A 22,833-nucleotide genomic window follows, 5' to 3' on the forward strand; every position below is an offset into this window, starting at 1 on the left:
AGCTAAAATGTGTTGACAATGACCTGAGGCTCAATGCAACGTGACTTAAGATGTCACGGGTAAAGTGCAGTGCTTTGTTTAGAAACTAGTGAACCAATTAGACTAATTTTTCATATGGTAGGCCGATCTAAAGACTAACACTCAGACTTTCAGAAGACAGAACGGGAAGAGACAGCATCCGAGTTACACCAACTTGGATGTTCGCTGTTTACGGTTCTCCTTGATCAAAGTAACTTCAATAAACATTCTCAGCATTAAGACATCAAAATCCACCGAAGTGTTGACCACCGCTCAAAATATATCTACAACACCCGCCAGTCAGTTAGAACTGAAGAAGCCTCTTGGATGAGATGTGAAACGTCTTCAAGTATCTTCAACCAAGAAGTCCAGCTGCCCTCGATTCAGCCGTCCTTAGATGACGACGACCTGGATGACTGAGAATCTTTACAGACATGTCATCATTATTATCATCATTAGTAACTTTATTGTTGTTGATTCGTTGTTTTGTTTGTTGCTATTTTTTGTCCCTTTTGCTTTGGTTTATAATCACACTATTGTCCTGCGTTATGATGTAAAGTTTACTTGTGTGGACTTCAGGAAGAGTAGTTGCTAAATGAATCCTGCTGACTTTGGTGACTTTTCCTCTAGTGCCACCATGAGGTTGACTTTTTAGCTCTTTACTGAAACACGTAAACAATTATTGGATGGATTGCTGTGAAATATCACACATTCATCATTCCCTCAGCATGAATCAGAACTTTAATCCTCTGACTTTCCATCTAGTGTCACCATCTGCTCAATATTTTAATTTGTCCAGTACTTCAGTTTATGAACAAATAGTACAAAAAGAAGGGTACTCTGTGAGTACAGCCTCACAGAGCTGTGTATATATACCACATATTACTCATCACAGTATTCTACTACACGCCTGATAAGACGTTTGTCAGAAACAAGCAAAACAGACAACCGGCTCATTTGAAAATGTGAGGAGCTGCTTCCTCGCGGCGTGCGATGCTGCCCTCTACACATGCAGGGTTTCCCTCATCTGTGTCCGCTGTGGGCTGAATTGTGGGACACTAGTTTAAACCCACAGCTCTGTATTTCGCCTGCATGCCGTTCGGTTCGAATGACTGAATTTTGTGAACACAGTACAGACTCAAAACCTGTTCGGCATTAAGAGTGCAGTCTGGATTTGGCAGTTTGTTAGTGTTGTCAGAGCTTTGTAGTGGCGGCTGTGGCACAGCAGGTAGAGCAGGTCGTTTTCTAATCACAGCGTCGGCTCCTGTCCACATGTTGAAATGTCCTCGAGCGAGACACTGAAACCCAAGTCGCTCCCAATGAGCAGGCCTGGTGTGAATGTTTGTGTGAATGGGAAAATAAAATGCAGTTAAGGTAGAAAAGTGCAGTTTGTTTACCATGTATTCATAGTAATATATTCAGCCACTCATTTGTTTGTTTTACTGACAAGGAAACTGAAGCATTTCCTTCCTGTTTGATTTTTAAAGTTTACAGGTTCAGTTTCTGCGACTGAGAGCAGTTTCCATCCACTTGTTTTTATGTAGGATTGATTTATTGAAGGATTGAAAGTAAGTAAGGAGAAGCTGAAAGAGAAAAATAGAGGAGGAGGAGGACAGGAGGAAGGAAAGAGGGAGGCTAACAGGAAGTGAGGAGGAAGAGGAGGCACGTGGCTAAAAAACCACAAAACTGTTGTGCGTTCAGTGTGTGTGTCTTTTGATCAGGCCGGGTAACTGCCTACAGACTCTCCCGCTGTGGTTCTGGGGTTTTCAGGCTTTTCCTTTTCCACCACCGCTGGAAACACACACAAACACACACACACACACACACACACACACACACACACACACACACGTGCCAGGCAGGTGAAGCCTAAAGCCGTACAGCCGCAGATCAATAACATTTAGATTAGAGTCAAACACACACCATGTGTTCCGACACACACTGCGGGACAGGAAGCGCTCCTGCAGCAGAGTGCGTGTGTTTGACTGCGATGTTTGATGTTCTTTATTGAAACATCTCAACATCATACGAGGAAAAAGAAAACAAAAAGTCACCCCGTAAACTTTCACACACGTACAGACATACATTTCCAGGCAGCGAGAGGACAAAGTGAAGACTAGTTTTCAACCAAATTCCCAGAATATCTTTAAAAGAAAATGTAGTAAATGTTTGTTTCCGTCCACTGCTGCTGTGTGAATATCAGCTGATAAACTAATTCTCCAGTCGGCGCCGTTAAACCGTCGCAGAAGAAGACACAACGAGACGACGTCAGTAAAACAGTCAAAGCTCAAACGATGTAAAACACGATGGAAATATGACGTTTCTGTTAGTTTCATGTATTGATGTGAGGAAGGTTACAGTCTCCTCATCATCGCTCCACACAGATCTGATGTTTTCAGCTCTTCAGTGACGTTTCAGTCACATGATTCATGATGTCATCATTTATTCACTCAGTCTGTTTACATTTGATTTGTATCCACACAGCTGCTGTTACACCTCAGACAAGACAAACTGAGTTTTATTATGCATAAACTGAAAATGTGAATAAAAACAGTTCAAATATATATATTAAAATTTCAGAATGTAATTTTTTTCCCCAAAAGTAAAACCAAAACAAAGACATTTCATCCACAATTATATTGTTATTTTTGGTCTTATGCAGATTACATACCATTACCTTTGCACCACCTGCACTCCCACTACTGCCTCAAGTTGTTTTTTGTACTATAACTTATGACATATATTACATTTCTTTTGCACACATTGTAAAAACCTATGTATATATATATATATATATATATATGTATATATATATATATATATATATATATATATATATACATGTAACTGTGTATTCCTTGTCAATATAATAAAGCTTTTCCTTTTGTGCTACTTTGATATACTTTGTTCTGTTTTATTGCTTAATTGATTGTTTTGTTCTGTTCTAATTAAATTATTTGAATGTGTGTAGCTTAGTGGAGGCTACAGCTGTTGTATAATCCTGTGTTGTATGATGATGAAATGAACCTTCGATCTTAAAACAAACCTTGACAAAGAAACGGAGAAGCTGGAGCAAAAGTTTGTCATTTCAATTTGAAAAATATGAAATGATTACTCTCTGATTCATTTTATCTGTAGATCGACTGATTAACAACGATCCTTTCAGCTCTAGTTCTTCCACAAAGTTTTATTCTGTTGGATTCTGCAGCGAGTTCAACCAGATACAAACTAACTTTCATTAACTGTGAGATATCATAGCCGTCAGAAATTCTCCACATGTCATTCTTGTAATAACTACGAATCCTCCTCTTCCTCTAACTCCTGTCATCCCTCCATCAACTTCTCCATCATCGAGGCCGACTCAGACGATGACTTCTTCACCCTCATGTTTCCCTTTTCACGCCTCCTCTTCCTCCACCTCCCCCCCACCACCCTCTCTCTGAGTCTTTGAAGCTAGCTGTGGCAGTCCATTAAGTCGACTAACCAGCCCCCATGGGAGCCATCCAGGCTCGCTGTTACATCATGTTACTGCAACATCAAGGGGGAGGAGGATGGAGTGTGTGTGCAGAAGGATGTATGTGGAGTTGTGTGTGAAGATCTGAGGTTGCCTGAACCTGCTGCTCTCTGTTTGACCTCGACAATCAAAGCAGCTTCTGCATATCGCAGCGTTTTCATTCCTGTGAAGTGTCAGAGCAGTTTTTTTCTTCCATATACGGCCTCATATGAGCACTTAATAGGATTTTTAGATGCGTTACATAAAGCTGCGGCCCGGATGTTAAAGGTCCCCAGTGATTTGGGTTTTCATGATTTCAGCTCATGACATGAATAATGCTCTTCATCATGTTCCTGCAAATGAGTGTGTTTTAGTTGGAGAAATATTTATTTCTAACTTTGAAGAGGAAAGCAGTGACGTGTCTGTCACACATGAGGAGTCATGACTTCCATTTCATACACACATGCATTAATCATATCCTATAAGATGTTTCCTATAAGGAGACATATTCTGCACATTTCCAGCTCTATATTCATATTCTGGGGCTCTACTGGAATATCTTTGTATCATTTCCAGTTAAAAACTCCTTATTTATCTTCTACTGGTCCTTTATGCAGCCCCTCAGTTCAGCCTCTGTCTGAAACAGGCCGTTTTAGCTCCTGTCTCTTTAAGGCCCCGCCCTCCTGATGAGCCCACTCTGTTCTGATTGGTCAGCTTCAGGAGGCTTCCTCGTAAACAAACTATAGTAGCAGGATTTCACTTCTTTTTCTCCTTCTTTACTCCAAATGTCAACTTCTCAAATCCATCCGTACATGTTGCAGCTGAACAACACATGGAAACACCTTAGCAACCACCTTAGCAACAAAGATTATAGAACAGACACATGTTTACGGACATGTGACGAGCTGACATCATCTCTTTCTTGGGAAAGTTAAAACACTTTACAAGCGAAGCGTCAGGGCAGCTGAAACTTTGGAACTTTGACCATGTTTGACATCCGACATCAGAACGGGATATAAATAACAGAAATCCACAAAAAGCAGAATCCGTCCTCTCTAAGACCTTTTAAATGCCACATAGAATGCAATTTAATACCATTTTCACACTCATAATGGTCCAAAAATGACAGAAAACCAGTCAGGACAGTAAGACCTACAATAATTTATTATGTACATGAATTTCTATCACATTTCTGTCAGTGCTTCCAGCTGTATATAAAAATAATTCCTTCAATTAATGACATGGAGCCACTTAAATGGCAGAAATTTAATGGATGATTAATCAATTACAAACTAATGAACTAACTGAAGTTTGCTGCAGGTCTGATGCTGCTGACTGAAACTCCGGACTTCAGGAACTTGACTGTTAAACTAAACTCAGAACTTCCTGCAGGGCAGTTTTCCAGCTCTGTGCAGGAACAGCAGCGGAGTGATGAACCCGCTGACGATGTTGACGGCCACGTTCATTAACATGACCCACAGAAGAACCTGCTGGGGAGCGTACAGCATTGGACTAAACATTAAGACTTGGAGCAGCTCGGTGGTGCTGGTGAAGACCATGGTGATCATGATGACCTTAAAGGCCTTTCTCTTCGTGGTGTTGCTGCTCTCTCGGGCGCGGTCCCCGTCGCCGGGCCCCGGCTGCTTCAGCACACAGAGAACATGGATGCCGCAGTAAAACATGAGCACCAGGAAGAGCAGGGACTTGGTTATGAGCAGGTATACGGACTGTGTGGTGGAAAGCATGAAGGTAGGGATGGTGCAGTACAGCAGCACCAGCAGCCAGTTGACCATGCAGAACGCCAACCTGTAACGAAGAGGTTTGAACCTGCAGAGAAGAAGAAAATTCTTAATGACAGAGAATTGGTATCAAACTGCCAACAGTACAGGACGCAAACTTTCAGACTACTGTTGCAGCACAGTTGAAGCTGATAAACAGCCTAAAAGTTCAATGAAGTTATTAAAACATTTAACCATTAATGTAAAAACAGATACATTCAGAGCTTCACTTTGGTCAGTTGAGAATGAAATTCAGCCGTTTTACTCCTTGAAGTCACTTGTTCCACATGCATTACACCTTAAAGGTGCGATATACAACATTCAGCCCCACTAGATGTTGCATTAGCACCAGCGTCTCAGACCAAAACAAACACGCGTGTTGTTTAATAAGAAAGAAAGCGGCTCCTGAACTGACAGCTAACGAAACTCAGATCAAACTGTCAAACTAGGCAGAGCTGATCAGATATGGATCAAGATTCTGTTAGAGCGTTGCCTATTTCTGCCTCAAATGCTTTCAGAAACATTTTAGCGTACTGTTTAGCTGTAATATGAGCTATATATGAGCTGCCATGTTGGAAATGGCCGTGGGAGGACACAGAGGGACTCACACGCACTCTCAGCTGTAGCGGCAACCAAAACAAAGAACAGAGAAGCTCAGATTACAACACACACAGAGGGAGCGTGACTTCATTCTCTGCTCAGGACGCCATTATTCTGCTATATATCCTTACATAGCTAATAATTGTTTGCTGACATGTAGTAAGGCTGTCATTTATTGCAACTTTAACATGTGACAAAATGATCTCAAGCCAAGGACCTCTTACTGACTTTTTCAGAACTTTCAACTGCATCTAAAGCCCCATTTGGATGAGGGTCTTTCTTCTATCTGAAACAGACATGGACATTCAGACAAAAGTCTCCCCAGGGGGGCGCCGGAGACATGAAGCACATTTTGATATCATTCAGTGTGACTTATACTTCCCAAGGATATCATTATTATCTCTGACGTCCATCACCAGTAAACCTCCATAAATCCACTTACAAACCAGAGAATAAAGAGGCTGCAGAACCTTTTCTACAGTATCAGAGTGATCCAGTGATAGATGCACATCCATGTTACACCACAAACAGGAGCTGCTAAGTGCTGATTCACATGACTTTTAATGGAGACTATTTGACTAAATGTAAACAAATCAGGTGTAAAATGTGTCTGAAAGAGAACAACAGCTCCTACCTGCAGCTGACATTACAACAGCACATCTGATGAGCTTTTATTTGTTTCTGTCGTCATATTGGTTCATAAACAGGCCAATATGTTGCTGTTGACATGTTTCTATCTGTCAGATTAGCCAAAACATTTTTGACTTCCTTCATTTTCACACAGATTCAAATTCTGCACTGAACTTATATAAAAAAGGATAAAACTCAGAGATCCGCTTTTGTTTTGAGATAATTTTGTCACACAAATGCTGAAATTGTTCTGAACTTTGAGTTTTATTTTAATCTTTACTCGACAGTAAAGAAACAGAGACAAATGTAAAGATACATTTCCATCGCCTTGCGCCTTGTTATGATTCTGATTTCCATTAAAACTAAAACTAAAACAACACCCCTCAGAGCTGATCAGTCCTGTCAATCACTTTCTTGACTTACCTGAGGAAGACGGTGGGATGCACCACAGCCAGGTAGCGCTCCAGGCAGATGCAGCTGTGAAAGATGGGGCGGGAAAAGAACATCAGCCGTATGAAACACTGCAACAACAGCATCCCCGTGTGCGGCGCCATCCTCAGCAGGAAGTGTAGCATCAGGTAAGCAGACGAGACGCCGAAGAGGATCTCAGAGATGGCCAGATTAAGGGCAAAGAGCTCTGAGGCCAAGATCCTGCCCGCTCCGCTCACTAACAGCCGCACCATGTAGACGTTGGCAGGGAAACCCACCACCAAGTTGACTCCGAACAAGGTGCCTAGTCCATTGTAGAAAGTAAGGAGGTCGGATGTTGAGGTGTGGTTCGCTTCAGACAGATTCATCTTCACCACATGAACACACTGCAGTTTTCTGGGATCTGCAGAAAGTTAAAACAGAGAGATTCACACTGACTGCTCAATCCCAAAATGTGCAAATTACTTTCAATTATTTTATCAGTTGAGTAAAAAATAAAATACAACAGGGCTGCTAAATGGTTAGTAGCCAAACATTTAGCTGTTGGATTATCTCCTTGTTCTGACTGACTGACAGACTGACACCAGATTGTTTATCTAATTAATCCAAAACCTTCAGTTTACACAGCATAAACATACCGACCATGTTGTGGAGCGCCATATCTGGGATTGTGAATGTGATCAAATTGGATGTTTCTGGAGCAGAATCACTTTGAATTGGTGTGAGCCAATATTTTTCTATGGAGGGAACAAAGATGCTGCACTAAGCTACTTCAGCATCCTTCAGTCTCTCCAGGAAATTGTGATTTTGCGATTGCAAAATTAAAACAAATTCAAGAAAATTTGTGAGAGCTGCAGTTTTACTAAATTACAGCAACTTTTACACATGAAACGTCCAAATCAACAGCCGCTTGTGATTCGGACCGATCGTGACGTCATTCAGGTGGAAGATGGACAAATCTCACCTGCCAACAATAATGATGCCATAGACAAGCAAAACAATTCCCAAATGTTCCCAAATGAGGTTTGATGTTGTTCGGACATAATCTACCTCAAACATAAACATCAAACTATATTTTTATGTTGATGGATTTATTTTAATGGCATTATTTACTGATTTTATTTGGTGCTGATGTTGAGCTGAAAGTTTATTTAATAAAGGTTATAAATGGAACTCAAGTACAGTATTTTATATAACTTTGAGTCCTCATGGTTCTCATGTTCAGAAAATACATTAAAATACTGGAACTGAAATATAAATGTTTCTGTAATATGCAGGATGCTTTTTATCCAAGTAAGTGATTAAATAAGACTCTTTATTGGTATTAGTTTAAAAAAAAATCACATTATTTTCCTTTGCTTGCAATTTTCCCCAATCACCACAATTTTATTGCAAAATGGGCACATAAAACATTGCAAATTGTATCGCAATTTTTTTTTTTAGAAAAACTGCTACAAAATCACAATAATCACAAAAAAACCTGTAAAATCCTGGAGGGACTGAGCTTCGCAAAATCAGTTCCAACATTAACCTTGTTTGTTGGTGACTTTTTCAATGTGCAACCAATGATGTGTTAGCTTTGTTGGAACCATCAAAGCCTCTGAATTGACCCAAAATCTAAAAGTAAATTGAATAAAATTTCTGAAATGATCAACTGAGATCTACGAAGCTATTTCCACCCCTCCGTTAGCTGCATGGCAATAGAATCTGAAGCTCTCTGATTGGATGCTTCCTACAGGAAACTGCGACTCATAGTTGTCTTTTTTTGCACGTGAAGAGCATTGAAGCTGCTTTACAGAGTCACAGAGTGCTTTTCTTATCATGCTTAAAACGTTTCTGCTGTCTGTGTACCTGATCCCCTGCGATAACCAATAAACAGCCGATGATTAATGACATGAAAGCCAATCATTCACAGAAATCAAACAGATTCAGTCAGAGAATGATTCTCTAAACACATATGTCTTGGAAGCAAAAGAAACTCTATCTACATTTAGGTTTTCCACACCTCCATCACACATGTGTGCTTCCAGGCTGGCGTTGCATCTAAACAACATCCATCCTCTCTTGGTTTTGCATTCAAGAGGATCTCCTGTTTGTAATTTGGGCTTTTTGTTTCTCAACTGTTTCACCACAAGCTCATTTTAAACTGGACCCACCTGTGGATTTGCATGGCGGGCAGCGAGTGGAGTCCAAGTTTACATCTGGTGTATTCAAAACAAGCTGAAGGGAGACTCAGATATGGTTTCCATGAACGGCTGTGGATTGAGGGTACGGCCACATTTGCATTGGATTTCCCTCAGAATGTAATTTGTCAGTGTGGAATTTCAAAAAGAGAACAGCAAATGGTTTCCTCACAAGTTTTATCTGAGCCCAGAGGATCCACAATGGTGAAAATAAAGAAAGAGGTTTCAGGTTTGCAGACGGACACCTGGTCAGGTTGTCTGTTCTCAGTCTTTCTACAGATGATGCTCTGATTTATAATGAAACGCTCTAAGCCATTTTGACTGACAGGTTATTGTTTATATCTTCACTTGCTTGTCAAAATCTCCTTATTTATCTACCTTTCATTTATACTTTAAAAGGGCTTAATGGTTTTTGGTGGGGATTCGCTCCAACTCTCAGTTCACTGCTGCTTTTTATTAAATCAAATTTAAAGCTTTTGATTCATATCTCACATTACACTGTAACTTTCTCTCTCCTGTTTTATCTGTCTTATTCTATTTTAGCTTATTTTTTTATCTTCTATTTAACTCTTTAATTGTATTTAAATGTCTTTTTATTTTGTCTGTGTTTCTTTTACATTTTGTCTTGATGCCTTCTATGTTTAATGTGAAGCACTTTGAGATGCCTTGTTGTTTAAATGTGCTATACAAATATACTTGCCTTGTGGGAAACTAAATCAACAAGGAGACATAATATCTTTATGACAAAAACAATTACATTTTTATTTACAGGTTGATGCTGTGTACTACAACAGTGACTAAGAAGAAACAAAAATATCCAACAGGACGCTAGCTAGTCCCTAAAGAGTATTTATCAGCTCTGGAACTAATTACCTGATATCTGAAGAAATCACTTCTCAAAACCTACATTTTAAAAAAAGCTTTTATTAATGTTCCTCCTAGTGTGTGTTTCTTTAGCTGTAATATATCTTATCTATTTTATTTATTTAGTTTTATCTTATTATTTCTCTCAGGAGAAGTAAAGTAGTGAAAACAAAAGCAAATTTGGCAAAATAAACTAATGAGTTTAACAGTTTTATTTAATAGTCAAATAATGTTTTTGTTTCTTTTTCATTAATGGGGGTTAGGGTTAGGGGGGGTTGCTGCTGCAGAGGTCCCCAGTCTTTTTCGTGAGATGTTAGGGCTGCAACTAAGCTGCTGATTATTTCCTTGATCAATGAGTTGATAGTTTTGCCTATAAACTGTCAGAAAACACAGAAAAATGCCAGTTGTAATGTCTTAGGGCCCAAGGCGACATCTTCAGACGTCTTGTTTGTCTGATCAACAATCCAAAATCCAGATATTCAGTTTACTTTCCTGTCTGACACATAAAAGTTTCAAATCCTCACATTTGATAGGCTACTTAAAAATAAGTTAAATGATTATCAAAATAGTTTCTGATTAATTTTCTGTTTATCTCAAATACCTGAACTCAAGTATTTCTTCACTGGAGTGATACCACTGGAGGGAAGTGAGGAAACTAACATCATTTCAGTAAATAATTACAGATTTCAGCTGTAACATCGCGACAAAGAGCACACAATACATGTGATGAAGTTTGTCAGGCCTACCTTATCTCAGTGAACAGGCTTCATGTGGATGCATCCATCTACCAGCCAGGTGGAAATAAGAGAAGATCAGAGTCGTCTCCTCCTCTGCCTCATTTGCATGGCTGATGCTGTCTAGATAAACCGGGATTATATTACATGATGCAGCTGCTTCAAATGAACTTCTAGTTATGACATAAACACATCTGTATGTCTTTGCACAAATGAATGTATCCATATCTGTCCCCTTTGTTTAAAGGCTATAAAAATGGTACAACTACATTCCCTTCAGCTAAATGTGTTCTATCTAGTTAGAGAACAAATTCATTTACTTCCTAAATTAGCTATTCTGGAAGGTTATTTTGGTTAACAAGCTAGCTATCATGCTAGCTTACAAACCTCAGTAGCTCATTCATCAGGTTACTCACAAATCAAAGCAAAGGAGGAAAATGTTTCCATTCACTAAACTAATGTTCCAGTTAAAATGCTTCAGATCTTGTTCTTTTTCATTAGCAAAGATTAACCTTTTCCTGATGCAATTTGAATAACCCCCCCCCCCCCCCCCCTTTTTTAGTCTTAATGTCATATGCTGGAATCTGCACCAACTTACTTGTTCTGATGATCTCTGGTATCTCTGACGTGGATAAATGTCAATAAATCAGCTTTGAAATCAGCTTTGAAAAAGACTTTCCATGAAGAATAAACAGGGGGTGCTGCATTGGGTCAAGAACAGTAGTGTTGGTGATGCTGAAGTAGAAAATCAAGTGCTCTTCAAGGATAGTCGAGTAAAAAAAACAATGATTGTCCAGCTTACTTTTAATGGAAGTCCATGGTTTTGGTTGACAGTCTAAAAAGAATCTGAGTCACTCTGATTATAAGTTTAAAAATCCTTTATCAAATCATGGATAAACCAATGCGTTTCATCTCAAAGACTTCATCAATAAGCAATAAGGACAGGTATCCAATTTAAAACTCTTCAAGTGGTCATGTGACTAGGTTGCATGGCAAGTTAATTCTGCCCCTTGAAGAGACAACATATAAGATATAACAGTAAGAACAACAAAACAATGCAAACATAAACTTCAACAGCCTCACATGTATAATAGCAAAAAGGAAAGAGATAAGAGTCAATATTCAATTACAAATCCGAGTGCAAGTTAAGCACCATCTGACAGTGATATACACTAATAGCACCCTACAATGTGAAAATACTCGTAATGGATCACTCTCAATAGTACTTGTCAAAAACATGGTCAAAGCTCATAATTATGACAACAGTAATATTCAGTAATAAGAGGAGGGTATAATGATATATATAGTATACAGATGTGATGACCCCTGGTGTCATCTAGTGTTTGCTATGTGGTTCACCTGCCCCGTCTCTACAGGTGGTCATTAGCGTAACTGGGAACACCTGAGGGCCCGCAGTCTTCCCAGGTTCATAAAGTCTGGCTGCAGCTGACAGCTCCCTCTCAGCTCCCTGCAGGCACCCTGTTTTTGGTTATGTTGCTTTAGTTTCCTTTTTGCTTTGCTTTTATGCACCTGACAACATACACACACCCTTTCATCACTCATGCACACCCCACAATACTGTTTATACTGATATCTACACCTCACACTCTGTGAATCCTTACTTAAGGTAAGTAAAATTAAAATGATCTTAAATTTACGTGGTGTGTCTCCCTATTAGTTGTGGCTAAAGAGCCGGGTTATAACAAATGGGGGCTCGTCCATTAGGGTTAGTTTGTCAAAAAGTCTGTTTGTGCCTCAGGAAGCAGCGGGCGCATGGTGTTGATTGGGCACACTGATTAGGTGATTTGGTCCAGCTGCGTGCTAGCTTTCGGGCTGCCTGTTTTGTGGCCAGAGCTGTTTTGGTCATTGGTTTTGCTTTGGTTTAGCTCTGGTTTTACTTTGGTTTCTGGTTTTTGGTTGATACACTTCATCTGTTTTTCTGCAGGAAGCATTGGTTTCTGACCCGGTGTCGGATTGTTGTGTGCTGTTGAGAGGGTAAGTGTTCCTGTTTTGATATGCTTTTCTACAGAGATTTCCCTGTTAGGTTGTAGTGGCATTTCCCCCTGGGTTGCATCCGTTTGTTTCTTTTGTACTGCTGTGGCAGCATTCTTAGTTGTTTTGGAGCAACTATCTCGGGGGCACATCCATGTGATTTTGTGGGGTTGCTTTACAAGGCCGCTACTTTTCAGTGTGTGAAGCCACATGAAGACTAGGGGTGAGTTTTTAGCAAGCATTGCTTAGGTAGTTAGAGTGAGATTCTCTGTGGGGGGTTGTTAATTGCCACAAGTGTCTTTCTAGCAGGTTACTGTCTGTATCAGTAATTGGTAATTATGGCTTCTTTGTCGTGGTTTTTTGAAGTGCCCACGGTGGCGTTTGTAAGTGGTTGTAAAAAGGAAAAGCATGTGCAAGTAGCAGACCATTATGGCATTGTTGCGGCAGAGAAAAAAATGTGAAGATGGGATTAGAAATGAGGTTTTTTCATCTTTGTTTGAAGAAGGTGTGTTACATAAAAGTGAGCTCTGTACGGCCGCAGTAGAGCCAGCACCTGCGCCGGTGTCTGTACCAGCAGTTGTGCAGACAGCTGATTTAACTTTTGAGCAGAAGAAGGAGCTGTTAGCTTTGCAGTTTGAGCAGGAGAAGTTACAGAGACATATGGACAGGGAGGAGTAGCTTGAGTTAGAGAACTGAGTGCTGGGTTTGGTGGATGATCTGTTACCACAGTGTTACCCCAGTCCAACTCAGAGGCAGCATAATTCCTCTCAGCTGGATTCAGGTTGGTCTGATTTCTAGAACAGTACTTCCCCGAGCCCTATCTCGCTGGCATTGGTGTAGACCAAAAAAAGGAGCATTGAAGTTTGGGTGACCTAGGACAGGTGGGTTTACCAAATGTTTTTTAAGTGCATCAAAAGCAGCTTGGCATGCAGGTGACTGGAGGAACGTTGCTCCTTTTTTCTTTAAGGCACTGAGCGGCTCAGCAATCTGCGAGAAGTTGGGATCAGACCAATGATACCACCCTGCCATGCTCAGGAACCTCTGCAAGGCTTTCAGGACATCACAGAAATGCTGTTCCCAGGACTGGAAGAAAACGATGATGTCGTCCAGGTCTACAAAACAGATGACACCTTTTAATTCTCCTGGTGCTTTCTCCATGAGCCTCTGAAATGTTGCGGGGGCATTCTTCAGTCCAAACAGCATGACTTTAAATTGGAACAGACCCAGAGGGCAGATAAAGGCTGTGATTTCTTGCACCTCAGGGTCCATTTCCACTTGCCAGTGCCTGCTATTTAAGTCCAGGGAAGAGAAGATAGCAGCATCTGAGAAACTATTCAGTATTTCCTGGACTGTGGGAATAGGGAAGGAATCTGTGACTGTGGGTACATCTCATGTCTCTCTTATATTTCCTCGCTCCTCCATCTTCACTTGTTCTGGTCGTCCCAAGTCTCTTATTTCTATTCCGAGGAGCGAGGACTGAGGAGGGATCTCTGAGAAGCTATGAGCAAGGAGGGTTCAATAACACCTTCAGCATGTCAACAATGAGTTTCTTCATCACCTTCATCTTAGGAGGGGAGGCACAGTAGGGTTTATGCCGAATGAGAAGTGGATTGGTGAGAAAGATCTGGTTCAAGTGTGAGTGAGTGTGTGAAAGACTTGTCCCATAGTCTCAGAATTCAATCCACTTAGTAAAGAGTCTGTGTTGTTTCCCCCAGGATTTAGTTCGCTCCAGTTTCACAAACATAAAAGAAAGACAACTCAAAAGTCCACTGTGGGTTTTACCGCAAACCCCCACAAAACAAAACAAACCAGGAAATCAAATTGGAAATAGTAGCATCTGTATTCACAGTTCAGTAACACTGATTATTTACAGTATATACACCAGGTACTCACAGTACTGTCGAGTTGGCTACAATGAGGAGGACTTTACAACGTGATCTAATGCTGAAGGTAAAGCTGGCGTATCTCTCTTCCACTGACCAACAACACTGGCGGCTCTGAGACACACCGATAGATTTCTCAGAGGTTTGTTTCACACTATGGGCTGGTTGCTACACGGCATTATGAGCTTGAGCAAAGTAAAAATACTCCATCACAACTAGAAGTCCTGCATGAAAAATACGACTGCAGTAAAAGTACATAAGTATTATGAGCTTGATGTAGTTAAAGTATTGCAGTAAAAATACATAAGTATTATGAGCTTGATGTAGTTAAAGTATTGCAGTAAAAGTACATAAGTATTATGAGCTTGATGTAGTTAAAGTATTGCAGTAAAAGTAGTGGTTTGGTCCCTCTGACTGATATATTATTATATATGACATCATTAGATTATTAATAGTGAAGCATCAGTGTTAGAGCAGCATGTTACTGTTGTAGCTGCTGGAGGTGGAGCTAGTTTACACTACTTTATATACAGTTAGCTAGTTTAGTCCAGTGGTTCCCAACCTAGGGGTCGGGCCCCTCCAAAGGGTCAGCAGATAAATCTGAGGGGTGGTGAGATGATTAATGGGAGAGGAAAGAAGAAAAAACAAAGTTCTGATACACAAATCTGTTTTCAGTTTTTGGACTTTTTCTCTAATCTTTGATTTTTGCTGAAATATTGGATCATTTGAACATTTATTGAAATGAAAGCATGTGAGAAGTTTAGAGGGAAAAATCACTATTTGGTGGAGCTGTTAACAACTCATAGACATGTGAAATGTGACCCCGACTACACACTGCTTTTTGTAAGACGTCAAAAGACAAAAAGGTTGGAAACCACTGGTTTCATCTTTAACAATGTGTTGTATTTTAAAAGCTTGTTATATTATCCATTGTGTCAAATCTTCACCTGAAAAGTAACTAAAGCTGTCAAATAAATGTAGTGGAGTAGAAAGTACAATATTTCCCTCTGAAATGTAGAAAGTAGCATCACATGGAAATACTCAAGTAAAGTACAAGTACCTCAAAACTGTACTGTAGTACAGTACTTGAGTAAATGTACTTTCTTACTTTCCACCACTGATCTACAGTTTAAATGCAGAACATCTGGGACATCCAGTGGCCTGGTGGTCAAGACATAAACCACATTACTGCAGTGTCACAGCTTTGATTCCCTCCTAATGTATCAAATAAAGGCCGAACCTGAGCGACTGGGTCTCGTGTGTTAGTGAGTCTGTGTTTGTATGAAGTGGAAACTCTGGCATGAGGAATGTGTGTGTTTTGGATCGAAGAATTGTAGTGTGTGTATGTTAGTTTCTGTGTGTGTGTGTGTGTGTGTGTGTGTCAGCAGCTGTGCTCCAGGTGTGCTGCGGGACAGTAACCTTCTGTCAACAGGGAGCTGTTCAGGAGCAGCAGACGGTGTTAACTCCCACTGATGCAAACAGCCAAACATGATTTCATAGTTTATGTGAAGAACTGAATCAGAGAGTCAGAGAGGCGACACTGACAGTTTCAACCCGGCCGGTAAGAAGAGACCTGAGGAACGTCAAAGATAAATGATCCCAAAGAAGAACTGATGTCATTTTATTCCCCTCAGCCTGACTTCACCTGCAGTAAATGTGTTCCTACATCTCCCAGAATGCCTTTCAAAAGCACAAGTTACAAGCGTAGGAGGGGAGAAAATACAAGCAATATTTTATTTATAAGACAAGAAAATATGTTCCCCGTATTTCTACTTTTACAGATGTTTAAAAAACACATTTTTTAGTGTCAGTTTTAAAATCTTATTTTACTGTAAACATTTAACCAAGTTTTTCTCTTCAGCTGTCTTTAGATTTTATTCCTTTTTATGGTTTGATTTTTTTTTGTGTAAAGACAAACTTACTAAAGTGCTACACAAATAAACAGTATTATTATTATATTATATTTTTATATTAATGTTGTTATTATTTCTTTATTAGTCCAGTTCAAGTGTGACCACATCTGTCAACATCCTTCAAGTGTGTCTTAAAACAGATTTCTTGTCCCTTCAAGAGAAACTCACTTTCCAGAAGCTGCATTTGTGTTTTTTTAAGGCAACGTAAGCCTTCGACTGAAGAGTCAGAACTCATTTTAAAAGAGCGTAAAGACCGGGTCAGACCAGGACTTTGAGATCCATCAGTGAGTCCTCGCAAATCGCTGGTTCTGGAAACCAAAACTGATTACAAACGGAGCAAAGTGTGAAAGTTCAGGGGCAACGAAATGCCACAGATTCATTTGATTGATGTCTAACACATCTGGGAAAATGCAGCATTTGTGAAAGAAAACTGAATAGCAGGTTATCATTTGATGTATTTCTTGTGTATATCAGACATGTTTCAGATAGTCTTTAAGTTCAGTTTAGTGTTGCATGTCTATTCTAAAGTTAGTTCTTTGCTGTGGAAGATGAGGCAGTTGTGTGTTTAACAGTTAAGTTTATTCTGTTGTACTTTTATCTGAGCCAGTGATGAGATAAACTATAGTTATGTAGATGTTTATGTGTAAATCTGATCAGCTTTTAGAGGATAGTGTGGTTTCTCCTTTATTTAATATAGTAGTAATGTTATTTTGAGATGCTACTTGGTGCATGTTTATGTGCTGTCATATACAGTCATAGAGAAAGACTGTTCCTCGGTTAGTTGAAGGTTGGTTGCTGACCTGTAAGGTTAGTAATCAGATGTCTTAGATTCTGTACAGTAGTATTTAAGGGACTGGTTCACTTTTCAGACAAAGACAGCTAGGTGGTTTGTATCTTTGTCTCCAGAACTATGATGCTTTATACTTCTGATTGTATTGTTTGATTACATTATTTGCTCTCTTTGTGTGTTTAATGAGTGATCAGCAATTTCCCCATTACACATTTTCAGCACAAAATCAAATGATCTGGGCTAATGTACACAAAGCAAAGTCCAAAAGAGTCGTTCTCTCTTTTGAATCTTGTCTCTTTCCTGTTGTAGACAGAAACATTAGTTGTAAGTTTTTTGTATGTGTCCGCTGTCCGGAGACGTTCAACATCTATAAACTAGAGGTGAGACAGTGGATTGTGCTGCCAGACCCGACCTACAAACAGTCACTACTGCAGCTAGAAAGCTCATCCATTCACTGTGGACAAGAAGAGAGATTTGAGAAACTTTGAAGGATTTATAGTTATAAACAGCTGGAAGTACAGACTGAAATGTGATATAAATGTCATTAAATTCATTTACTTAATAAATAATTGTAGGGCTTATTGATCTCAACTGTTTTTCTGTTATTTTTATGACCAGTATGAGTGTGAAAACGGTATTAAATTGCATTCCATGTGGCATTAAAAACGTCTTAGAGAGAAGATTTACTGCTTTTAGTCATTTTCTGTCATTTATATCCTTTTCTGATGTTTCACAACACGTCCATATGACATGTTTCCTCGCTGTAATCATTCCTCCTGTTCATACTGGATATTAGAAGATCCTTCAAATGTGCTTTCAATGCATTTTAAAGTCTGTGTGAAGCTTATATGAGTCTTCATCAGTCTGAGTTCGTCATATCAGGTGGATATCTGACACATTTACAGTCTCTTTGTGTTTCCCTGTTGAGCTGCAGGTGGAAGTTTAGTAACAAAAAGAGGAACTTTGGCACTAAAAAGACTGTAACGTTGAAAGATATCTACTTGATTTGACTCATTTGGACGCTGAAGCTTCATATTAGCTTCAGATAAACTTTTAAATACATTTTTGCACAGAAGGTGTTTTAATTCACACATTAAAAAGTAATTTCTTGTTGGTTGTATGGATTTCAGCAGCACAATAAAGCCTCTGCTGGCATGTGTGTGTGCGTGTGTGTGGTGGGGGGGGGCCTTAGATTTACACCAGCTTTGTGTTTATTTTGCTTTCTACAGTAAATTTGTGAAACATAATGTCAAAGTTTGGGTGTAAATTATGAAAGTCAAAATTCAGTTTTCATCATGGGGACAATATTTTCGCTGGAGGGCTGGATTTGTCCCGCTGGCTGCGGTTTCCTACAAAAATACTGAACACAAACAGAATCTGTGCGAGACAGAAAGCCGAGACGTTTTGTTCATTGTTTCGTGTTTGTATTTAAATGACGTAAAAGCCGGGAAGACCAGACACAAAGGAGGGAACAAATTTAAACTTAATAACAGAAAGAGAGCAAGAAATCAAAATGACAAAGAGACAAATAAAACTTGAGATGCTTAAACAACAAAAACAGGCTGGAAAAGAGATGCAGACGTTGCGTTTGAACATGAAGACGACCTGAAGGCCAAACGAGAGCCAGCTGACGGAGGGACGGAGGGAGGACCAGAGGTCTTTGATGCAGATCCCCGCTTACAGTCGAGTCCGCGGAGACGGAGGTGATAAACTCATAAAGTCGGCATGACCTCGGCACTGATCCAAGGATTTATGGAGGATAAAGTTGGTTTACAAGTGTTCAGAGGTCAAACTGATTTTTATGGAGGCTTTGACATTTCATCACAGACCTGCTGCCAGCCGGAAGTCTCTCGATCACGTATAAATCAAAAAAACACACTGATATAAGAGGAGAAATCCTGCTGATCTGCAGGGTGTTGTGTAGCAACATGCTGCAGTTTACAGAACAGGAAAACAACGGAGCTCGCACCCGACATCTATCGACAACAACAGATCAGATCATTTCCTGGAAACCGATCAATAAAAAGCATTTCTGTTTAACTGGAAACCAGGAATTTATAGTCCATATAAACACTGAATAATGACCATTTCCAGGTTTATCCTGATGTGTACATTTTACTGTAAATGCTACAACTGTAAATAAATGTAAATACTGTAAATTTCCTATTTTCATCAGTCAAATAAAAACAATTCACGTCACAGGGAGAAGTAAGATTAATACACAGAAACAGCCGAGAAAAGATGTAAAATAAGTAACATACGAGTGAACTTTGAGTTCAGGACTTTAGAGATGCTGCGTGTCGCTACGCTGCGCTCTTATTGGTCAATTAACAGCTCAAACACTAACTGCTGCTATGCAAGATAAAAGATAAGATCTAACTGATTAACTGACAAACTGTTGCAGCTCTAATTAGGTCATAAATCAAATAAAACTGGACCAGATGATTTATTATAATTCACTCTGAGGGGAACATGAAGGTGTGGATTAAATTTCACAGAAATCCATCTCATAGTTGTTGAGATATTTCAATTTAGAAGTAAAAAGTCGACCTCATGGTGGCACCAGAGGAAAAGTCAGAAGTTTACCAGAGTTTGTGAGATTGGTCCTCCGGGGATCATGAAGGACTGAACCGAGTTTCATAGCGATCCGTCAGATAGTTGTTGAGATATTTCTGGACCAAAAAACGACGGGACCGACATTTCCATCTGTAGATCCGACCGAGCTGTGGCTAAAAATTAAACAAAAATAGCTTCTCGGTGGGACGTGTCTATATTCTGAAACTCTGCTATAACGTTTTATATATTTGTGACTCGTTGTGAAAATGTTAAAAGAAGATAAAATGTCCCATCGTTTCATATTTGGGTTCGTATGATGGGAAAGATGTAAGAATGGAGAAGGAAGGAGAAGAGACGCTGCAGCCAAGTGGATTTTTATGAATGAGACCCGGAGCTGTAAAGGTTTATTACACCAGAAAATGACAGTTTCTCTCTCCGTGTGTGTGTGTGTGTGTGTGTTTTCCATATGTGGGTCCACACACACACACACACACTAGTTGGCTCAGTTCCCTGAACTGCAGAAGTTTCCGGAAAGCAGACAAATCCCTGCTGTGCTCCAGTTATTTCAACCTGTGTCTGTGTGTCCTGTCTGTGCAGGTGTGTGTGTGTGTGTGTGTGTGTGTGTGTGTGTCCTGCTTCGTCCTTTATGAGTCCACAGCTGTCCAACAAGAATCCAGAAGAACCAAAGTTCATCTTCAGTTCAGTTTGTTTTCTTTTGTTGTAAAAAAAATGAGCCGAATGGTTGAATATCTTTTCCGTTTGGAGCCAGGAGCTTCCAGATAAGGAGCTAACGCTAACGCTAGCTTACTGGGAACACTAACATTAGCTACTTTAGCAGGTATCGAAATCAAATAACATTAAAGGATAATTCTGACGATTTTCTTTATTTTTCTTCTTGTCTACAAATCAAACATGATAATCACAATGAAAAACCAACAATAATCCCACGACTCTCAGCTGTCTTGTGTCGTCCGATAATGCGAACGCTTAAAACTTGTGAAAACTGGAACCAGCCCCAATTTGACGCCACATTAGGTTTGGAGGTGATCACGAATGGTGGAATTAAAAAGTGCTGTTTGCTTTGATATGAATATGTTGCTTAATGAGCAACAGATGGGCCAAAACAACTCACACAAACACTTAAATATCTGTCTTCTCTCCCTTGTTTTTTGTTTGATCTCTCTCTTCCTCTCTTGTCTTTTCAAAAATATATTTTGGTATTTTAGCTCGTTAGCTGATTGGTTTTGATTCAGAGTTACATAAAACACGTTTCAGCTCCTGAAAATGTCCAAAAATAACATCTGAAATACCAACAGCCGCATATTTTCTCTCTTTCTTTCTCCCTGCTTTTGTTTGAAACTGTCCATTCCTGATTATTATCCGCCTGTTTATCTCTCGTTCTCTCCGAGTGTCACTGTTTAATTGGATGATCCTTCCTCCTCCTCCCCCTCCTCCTCCTCCTCCGTCCCCATGGGAAAGTATGCAGACACATTTTGATTTGATTATGGCTCACAAACCAAACTATGCTCAGTGGCATTCCAGCTTCAACAAAACGGGTTACATGAGGAAACAGTTCTGTGGAGCTGCAGAGCAAGGCACTTAACACGGCCAGAGTGGAGGGTTTGATTCCCACCGGAGTCACTTTTCTTTCAGTCGACCACCGGATGTCACGCCGCAGATGTTCTGTCGGGTATTTTCCCATCAGAGTGGAAGTCAAAAGTTATTTATCACTTTCTAAAAACACTACTGATCCTTTGTTTAGTTGATTCTTATTATTAAATAAAGTCAGATGTGTCTGATGTTTTTGTCTCAATGCCAAATCAGTTAATTAACCAATCAAATTTACCTTCTTCGGTGGTGCACAAACTCCCTCTAAAGGCAGTCATATGTCACTACATCACAGAATAACAGCAGGCTGAGGCAGCGCAGAGAGAACATGTAGTGCAGGATTACAATGAGTCCAGAAAAGAACCCTGCCAACTAGAAATTAAGTTTAAATTGTAACAGCGAATGTGTTTTGTAGGGAAGGTTATGTTGCTGGAAAAATGTCGATACTGAACATATGAATGACATGTTTGGTGATAATGTATTTGATAACATTTATATCCTTATATTTAAACACTTGTAGCACTTGCTTATCATCATGGTCTTGGTTTAATACAGAAAAGTTCTGCAGCATGAAAGTCCAACTAAAATTAAATTGCATTTTGTTTGCCTCCAACATATCTGCTCTGTAAATTACTTGTCTTGTGTTTTCCTTTGAGAAAAAAATCTGAAACCAAAAGAAAGAAAGTAATATTTTTTGATTGGTGCCTTGTTTTACATTATTTAATTAAATACCTTTCCATACCTGGAGTCTTTATTTCCATACAGCAAATCAAACATTCATAAAAAGATAACGTTTTCTATCATCAGCAGACGGTCACACTGAGCCTGATTGCATCCTGCTCCACAGACTCTGAACAACAACCCACATCAGTTTCCTGCTAAAGTCTCCTTCTTATAACTCACAAACATGAACACACGTCTCGTCCTGCAGCTTGTTGAATGGGGGAAAACTGCACCGCCAATGTCAGTTAGCAGCAGCTAGCAGCTAGCTAATTAGCTACTCAGCTGCAGCACATTAAACAACGTGTAAACATATCTGAACATGGCATCCATGTTTGGTCGGTTACAAACAGGAAGAAGAAATATAAGGACTAACGGAGGCATAAATGTACGAACAGCTGTTTCTGAGACAATGCAGTGACTCAGACGGTTTTCTGACCGTTGGTTTGTCACGCCAAGCAGTTCAGATCGCTCCTTCATGTGGTTTCTTGAACAAGTTCCCATCATGCATCACAGAAATAGCTTTCAAGTACTTTGATTTTGACCATGAAAGGTTGATGGGCACAGAAAAGGAGAGAAAAAATAAAAGACAAACTAAAAGAATCAATCAGATATATTTTAAAAAGTGGAAGAAAACATGAA

The 22,833-nt window shown here is 39.7% G+C and overlaps 2 protein-coding genes across 3 annotated transcripts in view; both read right to left on the reverse strand.

Annotated features, from left to right (window-relative positions):
* The window catches only part of sugct (succinyl-CoA:glutarate-CoA transferase), a 118,309-nt gene that overhangs the window by 15,907 nt on the left and 79,569 nt on the right, over nucleotides 1-22,833 (reverse strand). The window lies entirely within an intron of this gene.
* Nucleotides 4,646-14,829, reverse strand: LOC137173631 (G-protein coupled receptor 183-like). Of its 2 annotated transcripts, XM_067578537.1 has the most exons (4): nucleotides 11,328-14,829; nucleotides 10,742-10,852; nucleotides 6,943-7,351; nucleotides 4,646-5,338 (listed from the first exon to the last, which is right to left on the reverse strand). In XM_067578537.1, exons 3-4 carry the CDS (start codon nucleotides 7,314-7,316, stop codon nucleotides 4,888-4,890), a joined length of 825 nt encoding a protein of 274 aa, XP_067434638.1. In that variant the 5' UTR covers nucleotides 7,317-7,351; nucleotides 10,742-10,852; nucleotides 11,328-14,829; the 3' UTR covers nucleotides 4,646-4,887. The 2 variants fall into 2 exon arrangements, with proteins under 2 accessions (XP_067434638.1, XP_067434639.1); XM_067578538.1 differs by lacking the exon at nucleotides 11,328-14,829 and having other exon boundaries at nucleotides 10,742-11,278.

The sequence above is a fragment of the Thunnus thynnus genome, chromosome 21 (assembly GCF_963924715.1).
Source record: "Thunnus thynnus chromosome 21, fThuThy2.1, whole genome shotgun sequence".
Taxonomy (NCBI): Eukaryota; Metazoa; Chordata; class Actinopteri; order Scombriformes; family Scombridae; genus Thunnus; species Thunnus thynnus.

Coding starts and splice junctions, on each gene's coding strand:
- LOC137173631 (XM_067578537.1), bottom strand. CDS start 7,316: ATGAATCTGTCTGAAGCGAACCACACCTCAACATCCGACCTCCTTACT. Junction 5,339..6,942: donor CATCCCACCGTCTTCCTCAG/GTAAGTCAAGAA, acceptor TCTTCTCTGCAG/GTTCAAACCTCTTCGTTACA.